At 34.5% G+C, this 26,455-nt stretch overlaps 2 protein-coding genes and 2 pseudogenes across 3 annotated transcripts; all 4 read left to right on the forward strand.

Moving 5' to 3' along the window:
- The first annotated feature begins 1,486 nt into the window (after positions 1-1,486).
- Positions 1,487-8,766, forward strand: LOC148626303 (uncharacterized; annotated as a pseudogene).
- A 2,852-nt stretch (positions 8,767-11,618) lies between these two features.
- On the forward strand, positions 11,619-18,261 carry LOC148626304 (lipid transferase CIDEB-like). Its single transcript, XM_088571092.1, has 4 exons — positions 11,619-11,729; positions 15,202-15,292; positions 17,069-17,245; positions 18,248-18,261. The coding sequence occupies exons 1-4, from the start codon at positions 11,619-11,621 to the stop codon at positions 18,259-18,261; spliced, it is 393 nt and encodes a 130-aa protein (XP_088427218.1).
- Positions 18,262-18,453: 192 nt separating this feature from the next.
- LOC148626305 (uncharacterized) lies at positions 18,454-18,822 on the forward strand. Its single transcript, XM_088570189.1, has one exon. It carries the CDS (start codon positions 18,454-18,456, stop codon positions 18,820-18,822), a length of 369 nt encoding a protein of 122 aa, XP_088426315.1.
- A 45-nt stretch (positions 18,823-18,867) lies between these two features.
- Positions 18,868-22,518, forward strand: LOC148626306 (uncharacterized; annotated as a pseudogene). The gene is made up of 2 exons (XR_015920154.1): positions 18,868-19,087; positions 21,441-22,518. The product of XR_015920154.1 is annotated as an uncharacterized LOC148626306 (transcript).
- Positions 22,519-26,455: the final 3,937 nt, after the last annotated feature.

The following is a 26,455-nucleotide window of genomic DNA, read 5'->3' on the forward strand; positions in this document are numbered from 1 at the left end:
AGGGCAATGATATTCTGAATTTTCAGTTTGAAAATGAATACTCTAGCAGAAAAACAACAACTTTTATGATTATATTGAAATGTTTATTAGTAATAGTAAGCTAGTTTTTCAAGTAAAGTTGGATATTCAGCAAGTGGTCTTAACGAGCTGAAAAAGTAGTAGTCCAATGCAGGTAACACTTTTAAGATGAATTAGCCAACTTTTTAACCTTATTTTTTTATGGTAGCTCTGTTTTTTTCGTGGATGGTTAATCTTTACCAAATTTGGAAATGCATTTTGTTTTCATGAATTTGTAGGATATCAGTTCAATAAAATTATTATCTTGACTATTTATAATGAGCATATCTATATTCAGGTTACCTGAAGCAAGTTATACTCCTGCATAAAGGATAGTTTATAAGTTACAACACATTGTAACTATGTGGTTAGGACTTAAAAAGAGTCATTTTCCATACATTGGCTCTTATATATGAAAAAATGAATATTTTTTTTTTAATTTTTTTGTTTTTCTTTCAAATAAATAGCTAAAATGTGTTGCCATATAACTGTGTGGTTGATTTAAACACAGAAATGTCACAAAAGTAACCAACCAATTTTTAGTGGACTTTTTTTAGTGGTTCAAATGGACAGATTATAATGCGGCAAGAAAAAATAATGGTGTTTTTACATATAAAAACTGATTTTTTTTCAAAAAGTATCTAAAGCAGACTAATGTCATTATGATATTTATACCAGTGAACTATTTTTCGTGAACCATAGCTATCTGTTTTAAAGAAAAAATCCTTTTCCTGTCATATTGAGGTCCATTTGTATCTGCCTGGGGTACCAAAATGGCTTAAAATCTGTATTTTCTTTATATGAAAAGCTATATTTTTTAAAAACTATGATATTCACTAGTCAGCAGATCCTTTCAGTAAATATAATTATACACAAGGACTTTTATAACAGGCTATCACAATCCTTTGGTTGTTTTATCCCAAAAAGAAGTATTGAAAATGATATAATTGGATTAATGTGGATAATTTCATGCAAAATTTTGGTGGAAATATACTATGTCGCATCCATTTTTTCTAGACCCCCACCCCTTTTAGAACCCACTTTCAAAATCTCGGTTAAGTTTACGTACGACACTACACAGGCCAGGTGACGAATAGAATCGCCCTTAAGTAATTATAAAAAAATAAATTGTTGTTATATGGCTCACACAGCACAGGTGACTCAACAGGTGACAGGATTTACCTGTCCAATATTGCAGTAGAAGATGTTTGTTCCCTTACGGTTTTGATCATCCGTAACAGCTGTTACGGTCATCTCAAGATGAGGGCAGAAAATTCGGGTGTAAAGTCGTTCATTCACGATACTGAAAATGTAAATATAATGAATAGATCCATAGATTATTATTCTTCCTAGCTTTGAATTTGAAGCGGGAAGCATATGTGTAAAATGCATGATTGAAGAGAAATTCTGAGGTAAAAATATCGGCGAGATGGCCATAACTGGACTACAGATCAACGAACGGGATGATCCTAACGGGTTTTTGAAGTGCGGATATTTGATACGAAATTATTATACTAAATAATATGCTTACTTCGCATTATTTTAAGTCTATTCTATGCCCTAAATTTTATGTTCTTTGAAGAAAAATACCAATTCAATTCAAAAAATCTGTGGTTGGACGACAACGTGCTAGTAAATTAGTTTACTCTACAACCACATTTGTGCTAACCTGATGATGAAAAGAATAAGCTACAATTATTAAGTTATCTATGCATCAATTTATATGGTAAATAAGACGCCGTATTCTCGCCCGCGCACCTTTGGAACGTCATATATTGGTGAATGACAATAGCCAAAGTTATACATTGAAGTATAAAGTTGAATTATCATGATGTTAGATAGAAATATAGAGATACTCGGTTGAATCAGATTAACGATACGTTATAAGTACTAAACGCTATTTGCAAACTTTAAATTGTCAAGTTCATTTTATACAAGGCTGTGGCCATTTGTCAGATCAAATCGTTGACAATGTGGTATATGTCGTTGAAACTGATTAATGCTTTATCTTAAGTTAGAGCTGGTACATTACGTTTTTACATACCTACAATAGTTTATTAAACGTGAAATCTAATATTTAGAATGTGGTCCTATTTCATGTATATGTAAGGTTAATTCATACGGGATGATATGTTCCAATTCAACACTGTCAAGTTCGACCGGTAAATGATGACTAAAAAGAGAATGGTATAAAACTGAGACGGAATCGTGTTGAATTTGTGGTATGATCTGTCAACATGAGATCACAAAATCATGAATCATATTTTTGGAGTATTCTGTAAAAGATATGAAAAGAATACTTTCTTTTTTTGTATATTTAGCATCATACTCAAAGAGAAAAGTGCAAATAATGAATTTTTAACTGAATTGTTTCGTCGCCAACTTCGAACATCTCACATCAAAATCACTATTGCGCCGTGATGAGTATAATCATTGAATTACAAACTCAAAACATATGAAATATATGTTCATTTCTACAAAATGTAAAGTTAGCTTCTTATAACGTTAAGGCTTATTGACTCAAAATGAATTATACAACTGGTAAATTTAAGTAGCTATCAGTCAGTGAAAAGCTTTAATTGTGTGACCATGATGCTTTGTAAGCAGTATTTAAAGTATAGAACAGATACAAAATGGAAAGCCAAATAACTGTAAATTCTAGCCAAATTCTTAAGAAGAATTGATTAAAATAGTGAAATATTACTTGTAAAAAAATGATGTTGAATTATAACAAACATGGAGACGTTTACATATATTATTCTAAACTGAAATTGTACTTGTAAAATGTTACAATATCAAATAGAATTATTCAATGTCAATGAAGTTTTTTTTTATTGAATTACAGAAATATTTGTAATATTTTCTTATTATCAGTGAACTCGGAGTTTGGTTCAATGTATGTAAGGTAAAGCTGTAAAAGAGTGTTCGAAGAATAACTCCAGCAGTATTATGAGTTGTATTGTTGTTTTGTTAAATAGGCATTGCGTTGCGACACGCCAATAGTGGGCGTTGTAAAGTCACTATTTTATGATGTTAAGCAAATCGATCAAGTAGTTCCCGCTCTTCGTGATTTTGTTTTTGGCGCGAAATCGACCATCGATCTCATTTTTTTCGCACAGGTGTACACACTGGTATCAGACACCAAAATAAATGGTGATACTGAAGGGTTTCCAAAACTGAAACTGAAACAGGTGGATTCGAGCTCTTACGAACATCTGAAAACTGTAGGACATTAGCAGTTCTAAACTGTAATTGGTCAGTAAAAGAAATCAGGGCTATAATAAGCGCTCAGATGAAACTAGATATAAGGCCTGTGCAAAATAATTTAAGAACTCTACCAGATACTGATGTCAACGACAAATGCCTGTTTTGTGATGTAGGGTTTGAAATACACGCTCTACGAACACATGTAGAAATGTGCACACCAAAAGTAGAGTGCCCTTCTGAAAACGAAGAAATCACGAACGAAACTATAACCACACCTGTTCCTATATTGTCTAGTGAACAGTCTAATTCAAGTTATCCAGTGCTCCCCGATCTGGGGTTTCTAGATATAATTACAAATTCCCCATCGCTACCAACTCCATTTTTCTCTTCTATTGTTGACGAGGAAATGTCTTCAAATGAATCCGCTAATAACGTCAACGCTGTTGTACAAGAATGTTGACTATTGCACCAATGAAAGCATTAGTGATCCTATTGAAATATTAAAGAAACTGCAATTGGAAATTGTCACTGGGAGGCCTTTGGAGGTGCAATCTCTATCGGAGGAGTTAAAAGGAGACACAAATTTCATAAGCATCGACCGCTATAATATTATTGCAACAGCTTCGAAGAGATAGAGACTACTGAAGAATTGAGAGTAACTTTAGAAGTTGGATTCTATGGAGAGGTACATTGTTTAAGAAATTCTTTTTTCCGTAAAAACTAATGATAAATGAAATGATACTAAGAGTAAGTAACAACCATTTTCTTTCCTTTGATCAACGTAATATAAGTTTTTAAACTTGTTTTTGTTTTGAAGTGGATATAAAGGAAAAGGTAAAGGTAAATTCATCATGGATGAAAAAAAATATATTCTGAAGTCGGTGAATACAAATGCTTATAATTATAGAGTAAATAATTGAATTATTTATGGCCCATGGTATAACAGATCTTAATTTTTCATTTGATTTTTTTTTAAACTTTTCTACCATTTAGCACCTTTCATAAGCATATATTTAAGTACATACATGTACCTCCAAATCACTGTCACATTATCTATATTAGTAATTATTATCACTATATCTCGCTGTGGCTGATATGTGTTTAACACTTTTCTGAGTTTTAAAGGAATTAGCCACGATAGTGCTAATACATGTATGTATTATGTATTTCTCTCATTTTTAGAACCACCACTAACTATAAAATACACTTACAAAAAAGTAACACTTTTTCCTGATCAGTTCCAGTTGCTTATTTCGTTTATTTGCATCAATATTCCTTTTAAGTACTTTCATTTAAGTTGCTTGGAGATATTTTTCGTTGGATATTTCATATTTGCACATGCATCATAATGCTACGTAATGATCAATTTATTACACAATTTTAATGTTTCCTCTTTTCAGATTGAGGCTCCATATCTGGTGTGAAATTGGTCCAGTATCATGCATGCATGTTATTTCCTTGTCAATTACGAAAATGCATAAAAAATACTTAAAGTAATAAAGCGCAAGCACATGTAACTGTTATCTTTTATAGCTTGCAATGGATGTAGGAGGGCCGAGAAAAGAGTTTTTCAGACTTCTACCACAAGAAATCAAAAAGAAGTATTTTGACTTTGGTTTGCGGGAATTGCTGACTGACGACTATGTCACTGTGGGAAAAATATTTGGTAAGTATATCCTTGTAATTGTTTTGTGCTCTGCAATACACGGACATTATATGCAATTGCCCTGTCAAGGTTTGCTTTAGTGGTTGGTTTGACTTGGGCCTAAGTGATGGTATTTTGTCTGCCCTTATCGCAGTATTGAAAGGATATATACAACATGTAGTTTTTCCCTTTAACAATTATTTTGTATATACGTACTGTTTTTATGAAATTTTGTGTTTATCTTATGAAATTATGAAATTATGAAATTTTGTGTTTATCTTCATGTGCATTTATTTAGGATTGTTTTGACCAAATTATGAAATATAACAAACTTAGGGAAAGGTTACGTTCATGAACTGCAAATGGATTATGGACACTTGTAAATTATCCTCAAGTTGGTCATGCATGCGTAACTTGGTCAAAAATAAATTTAACATATTTACAGTGAAGAATGGCTCATCTTTTGGATGTAAAAGACAAATTGGCTTTTTATTAAGCTAATGTAATATACATTGCTCCTTTTGCACATGGATGGCTAAGGTAAAATTAAGACAATGCTTGTCTTGTAGACACACTGTATTGTTTGAATTGGTATGTTGTATGTTTCTAATTTGAGTTTTAATAGCGTTAATTTTTATGTAAACTTAGTAGTTAAACGTATAAATTTTATAAAACATTGACTTCTAACAAGGTATTTTGTACATGTAGTAGGCTATATCCTTTGTTACAGTTTTAGCGGGTCTTATTCGTGATATGTACGAAGTCAAGAAAATATATATAAGCGCATTTCGATCAAGAATGCTATCTTCATGCATGTACATATTTCTGTTTAGCTCACTCGCTATTTGAATGTGAAATTATTTTGAATTTAGAATCTGAGTAAAATGAGTCAAAAGGGCATGGGTGAGGGTAGGACTAGTTAGATAACTAACGGCGAGAGAAATACAGAATGTACTAACCTCCTTTGACCTTAGTAGGATGGGAACAACTTTTGGGGTGGAAAGGGTATTTCACGTTATTGTTTAATATTAAAAGTGATGGTAATGAATTTTTGTTCATTTTACATTACATAAGTATGAACATGAAGTTTGACGTTTGCATTTTATCATAGCTCTCAGTATTCTCCAAAATGGAAAAATTCAACAGTTTTTTGGGAGCTAAAATATTGAGGAGTTAGTTTCTTTTGAAAATCTTCCAGCTGTTTGGTGAATTTGAGGTAAGGGATGGATAGTCTTGGAATTGTTCAGGTAGGTAAAGTTGTTTTTTTTTTTGCAACAGAGGATAGAGGTTTAAGATTCTACATTCTTGTAGAACTTCATTCATATAATGAAGGGACACGAGTTGCATGGCATCTGTCGTCTTTGTTTTTATATAACTTCTCCTATGAAACTACTTGGTACATACGAACCAAAGTTGTTTTTATATGCATCATCAATAAATGAAAATCTAAATGATCCCATTGCCAGACAGACATTCTCTCTCCCCTTTTTCGAGAGTGTCTGGCGATCTTGAATACTCACTGTTCACCAGCTCCTACGCTCCTATGTGGAACAGCGAGTGTGGACTTCATTGTGTTTCTCTTGAAACTGTTTGTTTAGATATAATCTGGCAGTGGAGTAAATTGTGCAGCATGTTTAAGTTTAAGAACAATCAATGGATGATAAATTGTAATATTTTCAATTAATGTGTGTGTTTATGGTATTTATGAGAACGTAGGCCATTAGGGTTGAACAAAGCTGTTTTTGGCTTCTATTCTAATAAAAACATATTTTCTATTTGTGATTTAGATGTATGCTCTTGGACATATTCTTCTTGGTAATTTACCTAAGCTAACAGTGAAAAGGCTTGTTCACCTCTTAAAACCAGAATTCAGTGAATCAGGTTCAAATAAACAGAAATTAGAAAAAAAAATTTACACTGCATTCATGGCTATATCAGAGAAGTTTCAGGTATGTACTTATTGGATATGTTATTATTAGGTATAATACCACTATTAAGGGGAACCAGTCGCCTGAACATACCAGAGATTAGTCTTTAAAAAACCCAAAGTAGTTCCAAGGATGTATTTTTTTCGTTTGTATAATAATATCACCTTGTTGCCGTCGTTTGCGTCTTTATAACTTTTTTGTTTATTTAGGATACAACTTGAGTAAACCTTAACCAATCTTTTTGAAATTTTAACACAACACAATGTTCTTAAGAAAACGTCGAAAAGCCCTGATGTTTCAGGTTTTTGCCCCATCCCTTTAGAAATTAATGAGCTACAATGCGTGTTATTATTATGATTGGCATGGAAAGTTTTATCTTTTATTCGATTTTTAGCTCACGTTGCCCAAAAAGGCCATGTGAACTATTGCCATCACTTGGTTTCCGTCGTTGTCGTTAACAAGTTTTCAAAACTCTCCTCCTAGCTGACATTACTTGACCAATTAGAACTAAACTTGGTATGAATGTTCCTTAGGGTCTTCTGCATAGAACTGATGAGGGGATATTTGATCCTTCAAAAAACATAGCCGCTGTTCCTTTCAATTGAAAGTTGTTTAAGGAGGCAGATGAGCAATTCAGGCTCTTGAGAGTCTTCCGAGTTATTATTCAGATGTCAGTGTGTTCCTTTTTTGAAATTCTGTTTTTTTTTGTTTTGTTTTTATTTTATTTTTTTTTTTTTGGGGGGGGGGGTTCTTATCTTTAACAGTTTTGGAGTTAAAAGGTTTCGAAATTGGGCCATGTCAAAAAAAAACTTCGTTAATTTCAAGTCCGATATTGATTTTTTTTCCTTATTGGACTCCTTGTGAAAATGTCTGCCTGCATTATTCGGTCAGATTTCAGATGCCTTCGGTTTTCCAGTTCCAATAGGCCACACCCCAAAGTCAACTTTTATTTCTTGTTCTGATGTTGATTATTCCAAAGCAGTCGGTGTAGTTTTGCTTTTTACCCTTTGACCTTAAAAACACTCTTCCATGGAAACGCAAGTCATCTGATCGCAATTCTATTTCCCAATTGGCCAAATACTGATAATTTAGTGGCGTTCGAAAAAAAAACCTGTATCGAAAATTGAAATTTCGTGCCATATGTTATTTCCTGAATGAAATGTAGAAAATTATATGTGAAAAGAACAAATTTTACTGCGTCGGCTATCTTTTTGATCAGATTTCCTAGGCCTAAGTATGTCACAAACTATTATAATGTCCGCGATTGCCCCAAGTGAAGAGAATATAACATGCTGCGGTTAAATCATGATGGGCCCCGCGAAGTTCTTTTAAATCATTCTATATTTAATTTGGCAAAAGATGGCTATGCAATAAATCCATTATGCATTATATTCTAGTAGATACTCTACAGCATCCTAACAATTATGACTAAATATGTAAATTTGTAGATTTACTTACATTGTAACAAAACAATGCAAAGAAATGTCACACTCGATTGACCTGCATCGGTTCCTTGGTAATGTCCAAATAGTTGCACATACACTGAACATGTAAATTTGTTTAAAAAATAATTGTTCACTGTGCACAGGCAATGAAACAAAATATCTTCGCTGCAACTACTTTACAGGAAATTTTGCCCTCCCCACAGTTCTACGGGGATGACAAAATTGTTTTACATGTAACTAACAGTGTTTTTTTTACTTGTGTAGCTGGAAGAAGGGGTACTTTGTCGTTGGAAAGTATTCTTGAATTTTCTACTGCTACAGATGAAGAGCCATTACTAGGATTTGAAATTCAACCTTCTTTAACATTTGTTGAGTATGCTGAATCCTTCCTTCCTGTTGCAAACACATGCATTAGCAGGATGACATTACCAAGGCCATCATCTTTAATTTATAGACCATAGCGGTCAAGTCACCTATATCTACTTTCTACACATATCTCAAAAACTAGAAGAGATACTGGAAAATAAATGTGACTTCTTTAGCTTGAGGATCTCTGTAATGGTATCCCATTTTAGGGAACCATCTCGGTGGTCTCTGGGTAGCGTTATCAACTCGATTGCTGGAGGGTTTGGGTTCGATCCTCGGCCGACTCACACCTAAGACTTTAAAATTGGCAGTCACTGCTTTTCCTCCAAGTATGCAGTATTTAAGGGGATAAGTGAAGATAGGGTGAGAATGTGACCGAATACAGCAGCATGCGTCCCTGCATACTGTCCCTTCTATTAGCTAGCACAATAATCCGGCCTAGCATGTCGAACTAGTTCAAAGCAGGGACTGTTCGCTGGGTTAATCGTGTTCATGAAATTTCTACCATAGGATGTCAAACTATACTAAACAATAAAGTTTTAGGGCGACTTCTTATTGCCCTGCCCCGTGCAGGTCCGGGTGTCAAAAGAATAGGCCTGCAGCAGCGATAAGCTTGTCGTAAAAGGCGACTAAATAGTGTTCAGAAACCTAGCCGGGGGCTAGGCGCTCCGCCCACAGAGCAACTGGGATGTGTGCCCCAGGTGGTGGAATGGGGTACCCCTGGCGTGTTACATGCTGGAGTTGTCAGGCTATAATACGGAAAACCTGACCGCAACCCATAGTGGTGCACCGTTTTGGGAAAGATGCCACATTCCTCGTACGTTAAAGAACCCTGCCGTGGTATTCGATAGGAGTAGGACCCTTTGCGCTCCGCCACAGGAGGCTAAATTGCCCGACCTTACCCATCCCTCCCCTTTTTCTAGTGGCAATCAAAATTTGTCGACCTTATTTTCCTTGTGTCCCATCCCATTTTTCATTTCATCATCATTTCATGTTCATTATATCATCCACTTCATGTTCATCGCCTGAATATTGCTGAAATATTGCTGCTCGGGCGTTAAACCCCAACAATCAATCAATCAATCTTATTGCCCGTACATGGCAAAAATGTTGATTTTTGTGGTTTTGCTTATAAATTGATAAGCGCGACAGATATCTAATAAAAACTTCCAACTGTGCCAACCAATCAATTAAGCAATGTTGAGGTTGATTTTGATGGTTATATAACTTGAACAATTGATAAATAATGGACCAGAAACAATCCTTTATTGTGAAGTTTTTATTAAATGATAAATAAATTCCTATTTTTTTCAGGCAGGTTCAAGATATCTCATAAATTACGGTTTTCCAGTATAGGGATCAAAGGCAAAGGCTTTTGATGTGCGCCCTTAAAAGCAAAACTTCTTTCACCTTTAATTGAATTTTTGTTTGTATTGTATTCGATGATTAAACATGTTGTGGTCGGCGAAATCTTTATAAGATAATAACATTTTGTCCATTAATTCAAATGAACAAGTTTCGGTAGCCCTAGCCAGGCTTTGTCGTCGAGTACTCAGTAGCTCAAATGATTTTTCAGGGAATAATTATTATACTAGTATTACTTTCTTTTTGTACATTGTAAAACAATTAAATTTTTGGTTAATTTCTTTATATAAATTGAAATTTATATGGTCTAAATGAAATTTGAAATGTTCACAGCAGTTCATTGTTAATTTGCTAATATTGATAGCGACCATTTGCTGTCGTACTTTCAGTACTTTATATTCGTATATGATTTCCATAACTATATATTACTACTCCACGGTATGCTGCAGAGCAGTGCCGTCTTTACAGACATAGCGTCATTGTTATAGCTTCATGCGAGATAAAAATGTACCTCCTAAATTTCATACACGTGTGTTCTACGCGTGTTCCTTGCTTGTATTAGAACGGGAAGTTCACATGAAATTCAGGCAGATGGGCTTGTTACAAGACAATATAGGTAATACACATTAGCAGGGCCCCGATATCTCTAAATATTCATTGCCAGTTGTTTAATCTGGCTCCCTGGTCATTATTATAAACGACCCAAAGATCGCTAAAATGGACCTCTTAAAAATATCATACACATGTCTTTGTGTGTGTTTTTTTATTGTATGAGAACGGGAAGTTAACATCCAAAGACGAAATGATCGGTCAGCATTGAATTTATCTAATATAACCCAGTTTCCGGTTCAAACACAGGGGCGCGTTACAATTTACTATATAGGTCATATACATTATCAGGGCTCCGATATCTATATATTTCCACTTGTTTAATCTGGTTATCAGTTGTATTATTAGTTGTTAATTATAGGTCTCTGTCTGATTTTAGAGCTTATCGCATTCGTGCAATTCGGATGTAAAAAGTAAGCCAAAATCAGTGGGCAGAGAATATATGACGTTTAGCGACTTCGAAGACTTCAGTCTTTGATTTCTTCAATGAAGAAGAGGAAGAAAGTTGTATCAAACCACGGGAGTTTCCTACCACTTGCACTATCAGGTGGGGATTTTAGAGCTTATCGCATTCGTGCAATTCGGATGTAGAAAGTAAGCCAAAATCAGTGGGCAGAGAATATATGACGTTTAGCGACAGTGGAAGCATGCCTAAGATCATGCCTAAGATCATGCCTAAGATCAAACCAAAACAGTTATTATTCCGTGTTTGTCAGTAGCCCACTTTAATGTTCAAATTGAATTTCGTAAATGTGTATTTATAATCTGTCTGCCAGTGGCAGTGGCAGAAAAATATCAATAAAATGTACGATTATTATTTTTTTCTTTTTTAATAATAGAGAACTCAACACTTTCTACCATAACCTTCACCACAAATAGTAGAAGCTAAATATAACAAAATTTTACCCCTTAATAAAATGCTTAGTTGAAGTCAAATTACATGGTGATTTTTGTGGCCCTTTTATAATAAACTACTCAAGTCAAACTTACAGCACGATGACATCTACTTGGCGTGAGACTATTACTGGGCAATGTATTATAGAGTTTAAACCCAGTGTTCAGTACCATTTGATAAAGATTGTCGGTACAGATAATAAAGATTTGTCAGTACAGCTTCACATAATGTGACGAATTTTAAACACGTACGCAGGAACTATAGAACATTAAAAAAGAATGAAAGGCTTGGTTTTACAGCATGAGCCATGACATTCTATTTTTTTCCCTTGCAACCATTTGCGAAATGTTGTTTCCTATTGTGTGGAGCTGCAGTGGAATGTGTTAATACATTAAATTTGTTTTGGGGATGACTAAAAACTTCAGGGTTTGTTTTATTCAGACGGATTAATTCGACTGATGTTTGTCTAATAATGTAAAATAATTAAATGACAAATGAGCCATTCTATAGCAGCAACATGGGACGCTATTGTCATGATAAAGCTATATTTTGATGTACAGGGTACTGATACGAGTTCGCCAATCATAAGCAACAAACATCACAGGGAAGCTTAGCTATTTCGTACACACGGAAAGTATCAATGGCATTATATTGTTTTCACTTATGTAAATAAATCTAATTGTACATTCAAAGTAAATGTATCATTGTTGTAGAATATTTACACAGTTAATATAGCTTTCAATACCATTATTTTCATCATTTGCTATTGTTGTTCTATCAACTGATCTGTCTAATAAAGACCTACAGTATTCACTAATAACTGTAGCCCCACTCACATTGTATAGTCTTCGTTTCAGCCTATTTTTCTGTCTTTCGAGAACACCCTGATTATCCAACCGATGAATACCATGTCTGAGTCGCCATCGAGGTATTTTTACACCTTTAAGAACTAACATCTGTCTTAATATTTTTTCACCACATTTTTATGGAAGCGTATATTAGTCACGAGTTGCCGAATTGTTTTGTTATCAAGTGAACATAAACAAGTAGGAAAGATGCATTAAATTTCAACTTGTCGACATAAATTTGTTCACTTGTTTACTTATTTTCTTTACTTTCCTTTTTGTAAAATGTGAACATGACAACATCTTTAAACTAGTCTACATGTCGCAAGTATACTTGTTCTGTTGCATTTGTACAAACAACGAAGAAGTAAACTTAATGATGTTTACTTGTTCAGTTATTAAGTGGACATTTCGCCTTTTTTTAAGTTGATTTGTTGCGTGAGAACAGGCCAAATCAACTTGTATAAAGTGTTCTTGTTCAGTTGAAATGAGAAGCGTATGGAACAAGTCGACTTGCATTTGTTGACTTGTCTGGTTAATTTCTTTTCTTTCCGACCTTTTCAAGTGCATTAGTCTTTATATCAAAATTATGATCGTGAGAAATTTGAAAACTAAATACTCATTCCCACGCTAGAATTTTTTGGAGAATGATGGAGAAAAAAATGGAGCTGGATTTAACTATCGATGTAAGAAATTTTACTAATTATTTAACCATTATAAAAAAGAGAAGATATGTGGTAAGTATCAAGGAGGCCATAATCAATCTAAGTAAAAAAACGGAGAAAACTGATGAATCTAAAGTTCTCCTTAAGGCCTTCAATTAGGGTGGAACTCTACTACTCTTCATGACGAGCTCTAAAAAGGAAATTAAAAAACACGTGTATACTTAAAACTAAATACCATAATTGCTAGTATATCTTGCCTCAATGTTATTACTAGGAACAGTATTCCAGGTTATTACAATTACATACACAATACAAATAAATACACGTTCAAAGACAAACCAGCGACAGTGACTCCTCACTTGGGACAGGCACATGAGACATGTGGTGGGGTTAAACATGATTTCTTAGATCCAAACCCTCCCCCACATCGTGACCAAAAGCAAAATCGAAGTAAACAAATGTGGGAAAATACACACTTAAAATATTGCATCGAAAAACCGAATCGAGAAAGGCATTTTTCTCTGCAGGAGATAAACGATCTTTGTTGTAAAACCATCAATAAACAGACAAAAAACTGCAAAATGCCTCATGAAAAATGACCAAATAAGAAAAACAATCGTCAGTACTTTTTATGATGTCACAGGCGCGCGCTTCAATAGCACGTGACGCTAAACGTTGAATCGGGACCGATGGCGATAAAGATGGAGACAGACAACAGGGTGAAGCATTTAATATGAAATAGGCATTGCCCCAAAAAAACGAGCACAGCTCAGTTGTAACGTCACTTTAAAAAAAGTTAGGAGGTCATTTGTCGGACTGCCCTTACTGAAAAAAAATCAGCCTCTGAATGTTTGCTGCACATCTGCATAAATATATTTCATGCAAATAACTTGGGATAATACAAAAATTCAAAAATTGTGTAAATGATACGTAAAAGACTCTGGATTTTGAAGGCAAATCAGCTAAATTTTGAATTGCAAAGTTGGATGAACAATGAAGTCCTATACTAGGTGTGAAACCTAAATATTAAGATATCCCAGATCCGGCATTTTTCAAGAATAATAGGAAATAGGACACTGTACTATATATTTATGGTATTAGTTTGTGACCCTATATCTGGTACTTTAGGGATACAGTCGACATAGCCCCTAGATAGATGCGTTTTTTCACTTGTGTCTAGGGCCACAGCGGCAGGTTCAAAGAGGGCGTACGCCCCCCCCCCCCCCTTTGAATGAAAAAAATAATTTTTAAAGCACAAAATCGTACAAAAACGTCATTTTTTGGCAAAAAATAGTCCTAATTGTTTTCAGGCTCGCTCCGCTCGGCAATATACAGTATATTATCCTTCATTACGCCCCCCTTTCGAAAATCCTAGAACCGCCCCTGGGCAATACATAGATTTACATACAGTGACTATGGTCATGTTGAAGACTGTATGGGAATCTCGGTTTGTGACATAATTGTTGGGGATTTAATGTCTGATTGACATTTACTCCATATTTCCTCATTTTTACTATCACCTATCAAGATCACAAAAATAAAAACAGCAATTGTTATGAAATTTTCAGTGAATAAAAAAGTATAATGTATGTTTCTTCTGAGCAAATGTATTTTTCACGACCAAGTTAGATTTTTTTTCATGAGAAACAAAAACTTTTGTAAGTAGAAACAAAAAAATAGCTACTAAAAATGGCAAAAATGCATTGATTTTTTTCTTTAAATGAAAAATAAGTTTACAGAAATTATTATTTATTTCAAAGTCTGTTTTAATAATAAAAAAAAAAAATAATAATTTGCATTATTCTTCAGAATTACTTATATTGTAATTTTGTCACAAAATATTGTAATTTTTTTTCTTCAAAAATTTGCATCAAAAGCCATTAATAAACTGTTGCAGATTTTATTTCCCCCCTTATTTTCCTTCATGATAGATTTGTAAACTTGAATGTGAAAATATAGAGTTTGGCCTAGAGCAAAAGTTTCACTTGCACTAATGATAGCCTATTAGCCTATTAAGAGCTATTGTAAAAGTCAGAGGTCAAAATTGTCAGATTTCCGGTTGAAAATAAGTTACACTTTCTGATTACTGAAATTCAGTTTCAAGTATTCAAATAGGTGAGTAATTCAGCTCCTTGCAGCGTCTTAGTAACATTGTTTTTTAATCTCTTTTATAGGATGAAAAGAAACCCATAAAAATTTGTGATCAGAAAAGGGAAATTAGAAAGGGGCTGGTGGTTAAGAATTTTGAAGAACCGATAAACATGTGTAAGTTGATATACTAAGTAGTTGTGTTTTATTATTTGTGTTTTGGTTAAGAATTATCTGTGGTTTGCTAAATTTCATATGTGGCAAAACTTGTAAAGCCATTTGTCCTTGAATGGAAGAAAAAAATCAAGATGTTCTATTGAGATTTGTAACATTACAAATCTATAGTTGTGCACTCACCATGATTCGGTGATGTGGGTTTTACAGACTTGCCTACCCATACGATTTTGGCATAAGGCTCACGAGTTGTAAGGCTATCTTATTTCCTTACCATGGTTGTAAAATTCCTTACGAATCAGCAGATTTGTGGATTTTTAAAATATTTTCGGTTCTTGTCCGTCATTTCATGGGGCTCTATATATTATAGGTGGTTTTGGCATTTCTGGTATTTAAAAAAAATGAAGTAAAAACGAACTTTCCATGTATTCTTGTATGTCAAAATTTTGATAATAAAACCAAAGTCGATATAGAATGTTAACATTACGTGGTTATATCATGTGCCATTCACAATGAACATGTGTGGTTTCTGTGCTTAAAATTGCATTTGTGACAAATTAAAGAGCATTACGGTTTTTTTTTTAATCTCAACTTACTATTTTTGTTATAGGTACCTTACTATCTCCTTAACAAAAAGGGAAGGCAAGTCTGCTTTAAGGTTTACCCTTGTCTTAATATGTGTAGCAAAAAAATTGTTTCGCTGTGAAATTTATTCTGATAGAAAGTATTTCACAGAAAATTTGTTCCGGAAGAATTTTTTTCATATGAAATAAGTTCTTGGAACAAATTTCATAGGAAAATTTGTTCTGTAACAGTTAATTCTTTCCACCAGTGTATTATTTCATTCTGGTTAAAATACACTAGATATTCCAGGATATGAATACACTAGGCCTAGGGTATTTCTTCCGACGGCACTATTGCAAGGTAGAAATACAGTATAGTGTATTTATGCATCCAGACATTCTGTACCCAGAAAGAAAGTATGGTTACAGTTCCACTCCTGTGAAATTTATTCTGCTACAAATTTCACATAACATCTATGAAAAATGTTCTGGCACGATTTTCACAGAAAAAATATGTTCCTGCTGCAAAGTTTTATAACAAGAAATTATTTAAAGATAAAATTAAGCACAGTAAGAGCCTTCAGAATTTTTTGCAAAAGCTTTGACGATGCTGGGGCCCTCTTATCAATTCCCATGCTCCCAAGTACTATTGTGTCAAAGTTCAGGGTCATCTGAACTAGTGGTTTTAAAGAATTTCATAGTGTCTTACACATTCCATGCAGCTACATGTATTTTATACAAAAAATGAATTGGCTTATTAATACCAAACATAAATCAAGTATGAATTTCGGTGTTGTCATTTTTTTTTATTCAACCTTGGTCCTATTATGTTATATCCATGTAGTCGTCGGCGGCTTCCTCTATCTGTGGACACATAGGTTTTCTTCTACAGAAAACCACTTGAAATTTGGTCAGAAATCTGCAAAATTCACTGGGAATGAGATGTCAGACTGACGTGTACATACAATATTTTGGAAAACTTATGATTGTTATAAAAATAAGTTACACATTTTAGTTACTTTATGAAGTACATGTCAATATCTGATTGCACAATTAATTTTTTTTCTCAGTATGTTGCCAAATATAGGCCTTAAAGCCCCTACTCCTTTAGTGTAAAAGTTTTGGATAAGGATATATGCTGATGTGCTCCTGGTATATACGTTTATTGTGAATACTAGCTGACCTTTTTGTTTTTTTCTTTTTCATATGTTCACAGGTTGTGACAAATTTGGATACCAAAGGGTCCAGTGTATCGTATTGGAAGAAGATGGAACAGAAATAGAGGAAGACTACTTCCGAACACTCCCTGATAACTGCAAGCTAATGGCTTTGCAAGTTGGGGAGAGGTGGACTAGTGCTTCTGATGCCAGTAGTGGCACTAACACTGATGAAGGTAAGTTAAAAGCTTTGAAATATCCCAACTGTTAGTTAAACTAGAAATTTTGTCTGTAAGCCATGAATGTCCCTCCCGTAATTCATTAATGAAAGTAAGAAAATTATCTTTTCGGGAGCTCAGTCAGGTCAAAATTATAAGATTTCTGATTTAAGAATTATCTCTCTTCGAATAATGATCAAAATTCACTTTGAACCATTCAAACAGGTGAGTGAAAAAAAGGAAATAATGTGTTACTGACTGTCAAGTTCCTGACTTTGTACAGGCTCTTTGGCTCCTTGGAGCCTCAAGTTTTAGGAGCAGTTATACTATTTTGAACTATCATTCATTTCATACTTTATTTAGTATTTTAGACTTTTTCTTGCCATATATTTTAGGGGATGGGCTGGCAGTTTATGATGGGTCTGACTATTTATTTTTAACTTTTTGCAGGCCAGAAATATTTCATTCATCAAACTTCCGGACATATTATTTACCTTATGCTATAGCAATGTTGAATCTGGAGGAACGCTAAATTATTTATTTATTTTCTTGGGGGATCAGGCCAGATTATTTAATTTAAAAAACTGCCAGAATCCCCCTCCCTCAGAATCAAATGGTCGTCCCCTTAGTGTCTAAATTACTAAGACAATATATTCATGTTGATTACTAATTTGTCCCAAAAGCAACAAAAATTCTGCTATATGTTTAGTATATTTTAGGAAGCAGAGTTTACATGTTCTTAGATATTTTTTTCTTGACAGGTATACCATCTCGTGTAATGGCAATGATTGAAAAATATAAGGGCAAAAAAAAATGGTGGTGAAGGGATAAGAGAAATAAGAACATGCAAATGAAATTCAAACAATTGTAATACAGTGTATTTTTCTTTACTTGCATAGTTTTCATACCTTAAGGCTTATATAGATAAGGCAGGTTTATGTTGTTAATTAAGAGCTAACTGTCTCTACGAGGATATTTATAGTAAGCATATGCTTAGAATTTGATTGGTTGTTATTTTAGCATTACGTCATTGATAGTTGGGTATGGCTGCAAGTTACACAGTTCGCAACAAATTTTTCCAAACGTTTCGATTCGATACCTAACTAACGATATTTCAACCTTTGTGTATGTAGCAAATCAGTTTTGTTCGATGTTGACATTTGTAATTATAACATTGCTGATGGATTGTATGTACAAATTAAGATATCCGTTTTAGACTTATCACAATGGCGGACAAACGCGCACCTCGATCTAGACTGAACAAGCAAAGATCTTCCCCTTGGGATACCTCGAATCCAAACAATTGGACAGCAGCTAAATTCCAACAAGAACTAGAAAAAATTGATGTTTTTGTACCACTCTCGATCGGCAAAGCTAATCTGAAAAAGATTTACGAGGAAAATATAGCGCGTAGAAACATTTCAACTAATAGTATAACTAGTACAAACGTTCAAGTGTGTACAGAAATTAATGATGACAATTCGCCGAATTCTGAAAAGGAAGCGAGTGAGGTTGATACTACTGATATTCCCTCTGACAGTTCGGGAAATTTATCAACTTTAGCGTTGGATAATAGCAGTGATGCGGTCCAATGAAGCTCGCGTAGAGATCTAAATGTTGTCGCAAATACGTCATCCAATATGGCGGCGCCCATGAACAACAACATTGTGACTGGTATGTTAAACTCTATGCAGACGATGCAACAAACTATGCTAGGTCTTCAACAGACAGTGATGAAATTAATTAATGATAAGAACTCTCAAATCAGTGGAGACCAGAACAATTTGTCCACGGCGTTGGCAGCTTTTAGGAATGGAAATTCCACTGAAACGACAAACAGTCAGCAGCCTTTCACACATGGTGGGTATCGCTTTCCAAACTCAGAACTTGGAGTCCCATCTGAATGTATTCCCCACTTAGATGTGGTGCCTGAAATCCTTAAAAAGCGTATTTGGGAAGGCAAAGACATTAATTTTGCAACTTTGTTAATCCCCCGTATTGAACAGGATCAAACTTATGTACAGGAACAGGGGTCAATCACACTCAATATGTCAGGTCATGAGGATACAAGATTACATAAAGTGCTTACAATTAGTGAGTTTATCACCGCCTTTGGCAAATTTAAAAGGGTAATGTGCATCAAATTTCCTCAAAGGCGCATAGAATTAGACAGGTATGAAGCCAACATAATCGATATTTTCAATGTGTATGGTCCAAAATTTTATGATTACCATTGTCAGTTTTCCGCCTGCGCAGCGGCAGCTTTGAAAGATTTTAACATCAAGGTAGATTGGTCCATTAAGGACACATCACTATTGAGTATGGTAACAGGCAATGCAAGGGTTAACACATGCTCTTGTTGTTCATCTACTATGCATCTTACATCTTTCTGTCCTCAGCTAAGGACACAAAATCCAACTAATTTCCCTCCTAAATTAAAGGCAAATGTGAGTGTGAAGGATAGTGACCGTTATGACCGGAAAAGGACAATGTTTAACGATCAAGAAATTTGTAACAATTTCAATGACAATAAATGTAACAGGCAACAGTGTTCATATTCACATTTATGTTCTGTGTGCTTCTCTAACAATCACGGTTCTTCTTCTTGTACCAAGAGAAAATCACAAAAACAAAACCATACAGAATTTGCCACTACCAGCAAGTGACTAGCTACATGTACTTCACATACCAAAGTTGACACCCCTGTTCATGTTAGTGTTTTGCAACAGGAACTGCTAAAACATCCAGATAGGGACTTTGTTAACTACTTATGTAATGGCCTTGTTTATGGCTTTGACACCTTAATATCGGATGTAGATGTACCTAGTAAAGAGTGTAAAAATCTACGTTCAGCAATTACACAACCAGAAATAGTAGATAAACTCATAGAAAGTGAAGTAAACAAAGGCTTTTTACAAGGTCCATTTGTTACTTTGCCTTTTGCAAAATACAGAGTAAGTCCTATTGGTGTGGCTACAGGGAAATGTTCAGGGAAACATAGACTTATAGTAGACTTATCTTCTCCTCATGAGGACGACACACATCAGAGTGTAAATGACATGATTGATAAGGAACAATGCTCTTTGTTTTATGTTCGTATAGATGATGCTATTAAAATAATACGAAACTTAGGTAGGAATACATCAATGTGTAAAACGGACATTTCTGATGCGTTTAAACTTATGCCGATTGTTCCTTCGCAGTGGCATATGTTTTGTCTTACATGGAGAGATAGTTATTATTACTATACTAAACTTGCCTTTGGCTGTCGCTCATCACCAAAGATTTTTGACATGCTTTCACAAGCAATTTGTTGGATAGCTGAGAACAAATATGATATTCAGTTTATTTTACATCTTCTTGATGATTTTATTACTTTTGAGCATCCTAAAAAATGTAGTCAAAGAAACATGGACATTTTGTATACAATATTTGGTAGACTTAATGTTCCTATGGCTAAGCATAAGACAACTGGCCCAGATACTGTTATGGAATATTTAGGCATTATCTTGGATTCTAGTTTAATGCAGGCTAGGCTACCACGTGAGAAACTACTATGTATTACTGCCTTTTTAACCGAATTTTCGTCCAAGAAATCCTGCACAAAACGGGAACTCTTACAACTGCTTGGTTATCTTAATTTTGCATCCCGTGTTGTAATTCCTGGCAGAGCTTTTGTGTCACATTTAATTAAATTGTCAACTACTGTTCGAGCTTTACATCATTATGTTAAGATAAATAAAGAGAAGACATTAGAATGTGGCGTTATTTTTTATGTAATTGGAATGGTGTCAGCATGTTTTATAATGTGGAAAGTATTTGATCTGATGACTTGTGTCTATATACAGATGCTTCAGGAACTAAAGGTTTTGGAGGATATTACAAAGGGTTGTGGTTTTCTGAAGCATGGCCATCAATGTTTTTAGATGTATTAGCGGAGGACAGTACCTTCTCAATAGCTTTCAAGGAACTGTACCCCATAGTAGTGGCTGCCATCTTGTGGGGGCATTTGTGGCAAACACAAAGAATAGTGTTTATGTGTGATAATGAGGCTACAGTAGCTATCCTAAAGAAAGGCAGATCAAAATCACAACATATTATGCCCTTAATGAGACGACTCACTTTAGTTGCCGCTCAATATAACTTTACTTTCATGTCTAAACATGTGCCAGGTAAATACAATTCAATAGCAGATGCTTTGTCTCGTTTGCAGATGTACAGATTCCGCCAACTTGCGCCAGAGGCTCAGAGCCTATCATGCACAGTGCCTCCACCTCAACATGTGCTTTGGAACTCTACAATGTAGTGGATCAATTGTGGTATAAATCTATATCAAGTAAAACTAGGCAAGTGTATCAAGCTGGCTTTAAGGCTTATGTGAATTTTTTGCTATTAACGGGGATTGTAGCTTTTATAGTACTAGAGTATTCTAATATAAAAGTTGATGAAGAAACCCTACTACTTTTCGTAGCTTATTGTACTAGTAAACTACTAAACTACTGATAAGTTATAGCACTATAAAGTCTTATTTATGTGGCATTAGGTTTAAGTGTTTAGAATTAAATATTGGTTATCCTCATGTTCTCGAACTCAGACGCCTTAAGACAATTATCAATGGTGTCAAACGGACTCAATCAATTACTTCTAAGCCTAGATATCCTATCACTTTTGATATTTTAGAAAAAGTTTGTCTATGGCTGCGTCAAGGAAGTAGCTATGAAAATTTATTGCTTGAAGCCATGTGTACAATAGCATTTTTTGGGTTTTTAAGATGTGGCGAATTTACAGTAGATAGTGCTGAGAATTTTGATCCAGCATTTCATTTATGTGTTTCAGATTTGATAATTCTGACTGATTGTGTACATCTTAAACTCAAAATTTCCAAAACAGATTCTTTTAGACAAGGTGTGACAATAAAATTGTTCGAGACAGGCAAGGATATATGTCCTCATAAAATATGTTGTATGTATATGAAGAAAAGGCTACAAAATAATCCATCTCTAGACACTCCATTGTTTGTAAATATATATGGAAATGCTATTTCAAGATCTTACTTTTTAAATATGTTTAAACATACCATGGATATTTTAGGCTATGATTCTACATGTTATAATGGTCATTCTTTCCGCATTGGGGCCGCATCAACTGCAGGCAGGGTCTGTGTTGAGGACCATCTAATTAAGCTTTTGGGTCGATGGTCCTCAGATACTTATTGTAGATATATCAAAACTTCAGATTCTGCGATCAAAAATGCACAAAAAGCTTTAGCTACTTGTAATCCTCATGATTGAGTTTACTTACTGCATCATATATACACAAGTGTGTAACAACATCTTCAAATTTTAAGTATGAATTAAGTATTCACTGGGTTAATTTTCAGTTAGTATTATTTAAGTTGTTGTACCTATAGTTAATTAGTTTTATCTGGATCACCCTTATATTTAATTTTGGGGCACTCAGATTGCATAATTACAATGTATACAATCTGATTTTTGGCCGTTTTAATTAATTTTTAGAGTAAGGGATTACCTAATTAATTAATCCCCAAAATTTTTCATGCTTCATTTAATTTTAGTGGAAAATTATATGCTTTAGGGTTCATACTACATGTATTTTAGGCATTATCTTGAGGTTATGCTCTTTCTACTATGGTCTTGTACAACACACCTGCTTGTCTTCCGGCTCTTGTTGTTCAAGTTACACCGAGTAGCATATGGCCACGCTTCCGGCTCTTGTAGCTAACTACACCGAGTTGACAGGTAATCAATTAGTTAGAGCATCATTTCAAGCTGCATTACTAACAATGTTTTTCCGGCTCTTGTAACCTATGCTGCACCGATACATCTATTCATCGGATCTTGTAGCATGTTCAGCTGTTACACCGAGTTAAGCATTGTTAGTAAGACTTTCAATACTGAGTCTGCCCCAAAGCCAAACTTGATTATAAAAAATTAATGTTTTCTAATGGTAAGATTATTATTTTGTGTAACGATATTGTTAAACTTTGTATATATGTTTTGTTTTGAACTAGTAATAGACTTGTTAACCTTTAAATTTAGTTGGGTTTTAATTATTTCCACACGAGGTAGTGAATACATGTATATGATAACAGATTTCCTACAACAGATCACCTTTTCACTTCAAAAGGCATAGGCTGATAATACAGATCAGACTTCATATGAACAACACAACAACTAAAATACTATAAGGCGGTGATATTCTTAAAGTCATGGCCTAACTGAGGTAGGGGGAAACAATGCAGTCAAGCTATTCGCAGAGGGCCTGCAGGTATTTGTGCAGCTATTCATTTAGTTCATTACGAGTCGTCATATGGAGGGACAAGGTAATTAGGTCAAGGAATGTGGATGTAGGACAGGGCTATACAATTCACCGGAACAAATACATTAAACTAACTAGGATGATACTTCAGTCTAAGTCACAAGTCATACATTGTACATGTAGGTGTCCTGTAGTTATCAGGAGAACTCCCTTCCCTTTTCATATCATAGATGGCACGTTAATAACTTAAGGTTACATCTAATTCTGATTTTAACGACATAAATGCAATTTAAAGCTCTTTGATTTTGTGGCAGTCTCTCAGAATTGAACCCCTAAAATGATCCCCGGAGGTTAACAAGCAATACATTTATTGATACAGAACATTTGGCTCAAATGTTGTGTATTGCATGCCTAATATGAATGTACCTTATCTGTCATTGATCACATCTGGATAAATCAATCAGAGACTGTCCACCTTGAGTATCCATTATGGTTGAATAGTTGCATGAATTACTCCACATAGACATAGAACTTTTATTTATATTACAAACAACATAAATTCTTTCACTGCAAGGCTGAAGATTTTAGTGATTCATGTTTATTGCACTTGATGTTTTAAATAAGCCCAAAGACAATTTCTTTACATATTGTCACTGAATTAAGGTAGATAAAAATCTTCTTGATTTGACACTAAAAAATGGCAAAACTTCTTGACATTGAATGCATTTTTGATTGCTTTGACCTTGAATTCATTTCCATTGTTCGAAGACTGCTAATTCTACCTCTAGTTTTTGTGAGTAGTTCAGTTTCTCTCAGAAAGTGGAAAAGTCACGATGTACATGTATGGTTAATAGACCCCTTAGGATGTGCCCAGTCTGACAAGTCACTAAACCTTGACCTTGTTTTCATGGATGACTTGGATATTTTTGCTACCAGTTTTTGTCTCACCTGCGAAACAAAAGCGAGACATGCACCTGTAGGTATCATTTTACAGTGGCGCCAATGGCACTGATAATGTTGCCATCAAGTTTTATGCTCAAGTCCATATCTCGTGAAGTATAAGTGATAGGCTTTCAATATTTGGTACATGACTTTCCCAGGGTCTTTTCCATGATCTGGTTGGAATTACAAAAATTGGTATGTTACTAGTCCCATTCCAATGGTGAGCAAACGGATGAAGGGTACCAGGGTTTTGGTACAAAACAGTTGAACCTGTATAAAGAAAGCACCCCTATTCTTTTATGCCTCCATGAATTTAGTCAGGGCATATTAATTTAACCCTGTCCGTTAGTTCTTTTTCCCGTCCATTCATCCGAATACATATGCATACATGGTTGTCTGCCGAACTCCTGACATACAGCTTTAGTTTAGAGATACAACTGTAAAATTTTGTAGGATTGTTTTTATACCCTCGCAAACGATGTTTGGGGGTATATAGGTTTCATCATGTCTATCCATAATAGATTGTCCACAACTCCTCCTAAACGACATGCAGGATTTTGATAAAACTTGGTGGATTGTTAGAATACATAAATGGAGATGTGCATGTGGTCAGGAATTTCATTTTGGACACTTTATATGGATGTTTGGACTTGGTTGTTTTTTTACAAATATATGGGTCATTGAGTTGTCCGCAACTCATCCTAAACGATCTGATTGGTTTTGATAAAATTGTTAGATTACGTAAAGGAGATGTGCATATGGTGAAGAATTTAATTTTCGATAATTTATATCTACGATATGGTGTTTGGACTTAGTTGTTTTTCACCAATATCATGAATATATGGGTCAATGCGTTGTCCGCAACTCAAATTAAATAATTTGAAGGATTTTGATAAAACTTCATAGATTGTTAAATTACATAATGGAGATGTGCATGTGGTGAGGAATTTTATTACCGACAATTTATGTGGAAGATGTGGATGTTTGAACTTAGTCATTTTTTGGCAATATATGGGTCAATGGCATTGTCCGCAACTTCTTCTAAACCACTCGCAGGATTTTGATAAAATTGAATGGGTTGCTAGATTACATTATGGAGATGTGACTGTGATGAGAAATTTCTTTTTGGACAATTTAGATTACATATTGCATATTGGCAGGGGTTTAATTTCACACAATTTCTATACAATATATTAACTTTTCAACATTTTTCGGAAATTGTCCATAATTGCTATTAATAAGATCAACAGTCTAATTTAAAACTCCTTGCGGTGGCAGTTATTAGGAATTATTTTCTCCTTTTGTCATCATGTTGGGCATATATTAAGGCAGAACACCAGTTTTTAGTACACATTGTGGAGGTGTGCCTTGGATTAAGATTTTTCTCCAAAATTCTCAAAATTACAGGTAGTTGGACATACAAGTTGCATTAAGGGAACATGGTTTGTCTGTTGAACTCCTCATACAGCTTTATAAATACAGCTTTAATATTTTGTATGGTGCTTAGGCATGGACGATTTGATTTTCGGGGGGGGGGGGGGCTGTGATTTTTTTTTAAAAACGTTCCTGGCCCAGCTTTTTTGTAAAAACAAAATTTGTGACTAGCACCTTGGTTGAAAAAAATAATTTGACCAGTTTTGGCAATCAAATAAAAAGAAATATTCCGACAATTTTCTTGCATTGTTTGTAGCGGAAAAAAATTATCTGGCTCAAGGTAAAATCCCAGCCCCCTACCCCCGCACCCCCCACCCAGAATATCGAATGGTCCGTGCCTTATATACATTGTTGAGGTGTGCATGTGTAACAAAAATTAAGTTCCCTCATGAAATATGTTCCTCCAGGACTTATGTCACAGTAAATTTGTTCTTTTGAAACATTTTACATGGGAAAAAGGTTCTAGGAACTAATTACACTGGTAAATTAGTTCCACTAATTAGTTCCACTTGCATAAAATTAGTTCCACGCTAGTGGAACAAATTTTACAATGAAAGTAGTTCCTGGAAATTT

The sequence above is a fragment of the Perna viridis genome, chromosome 2 (assembly GCF_037379345.1).
Source record: "Perna viridis isolate PV_CMFRI_1.1 ecotype Kerala chromosome 2, ASM3737934v1, whole genome shotgun sequence".
NCBI classification, from domain to species: Eukaryota; Metazoa; Mollusca; class Bivalvia; order Mytilida; family Mytilidae; genus Perna; species Perna viridis.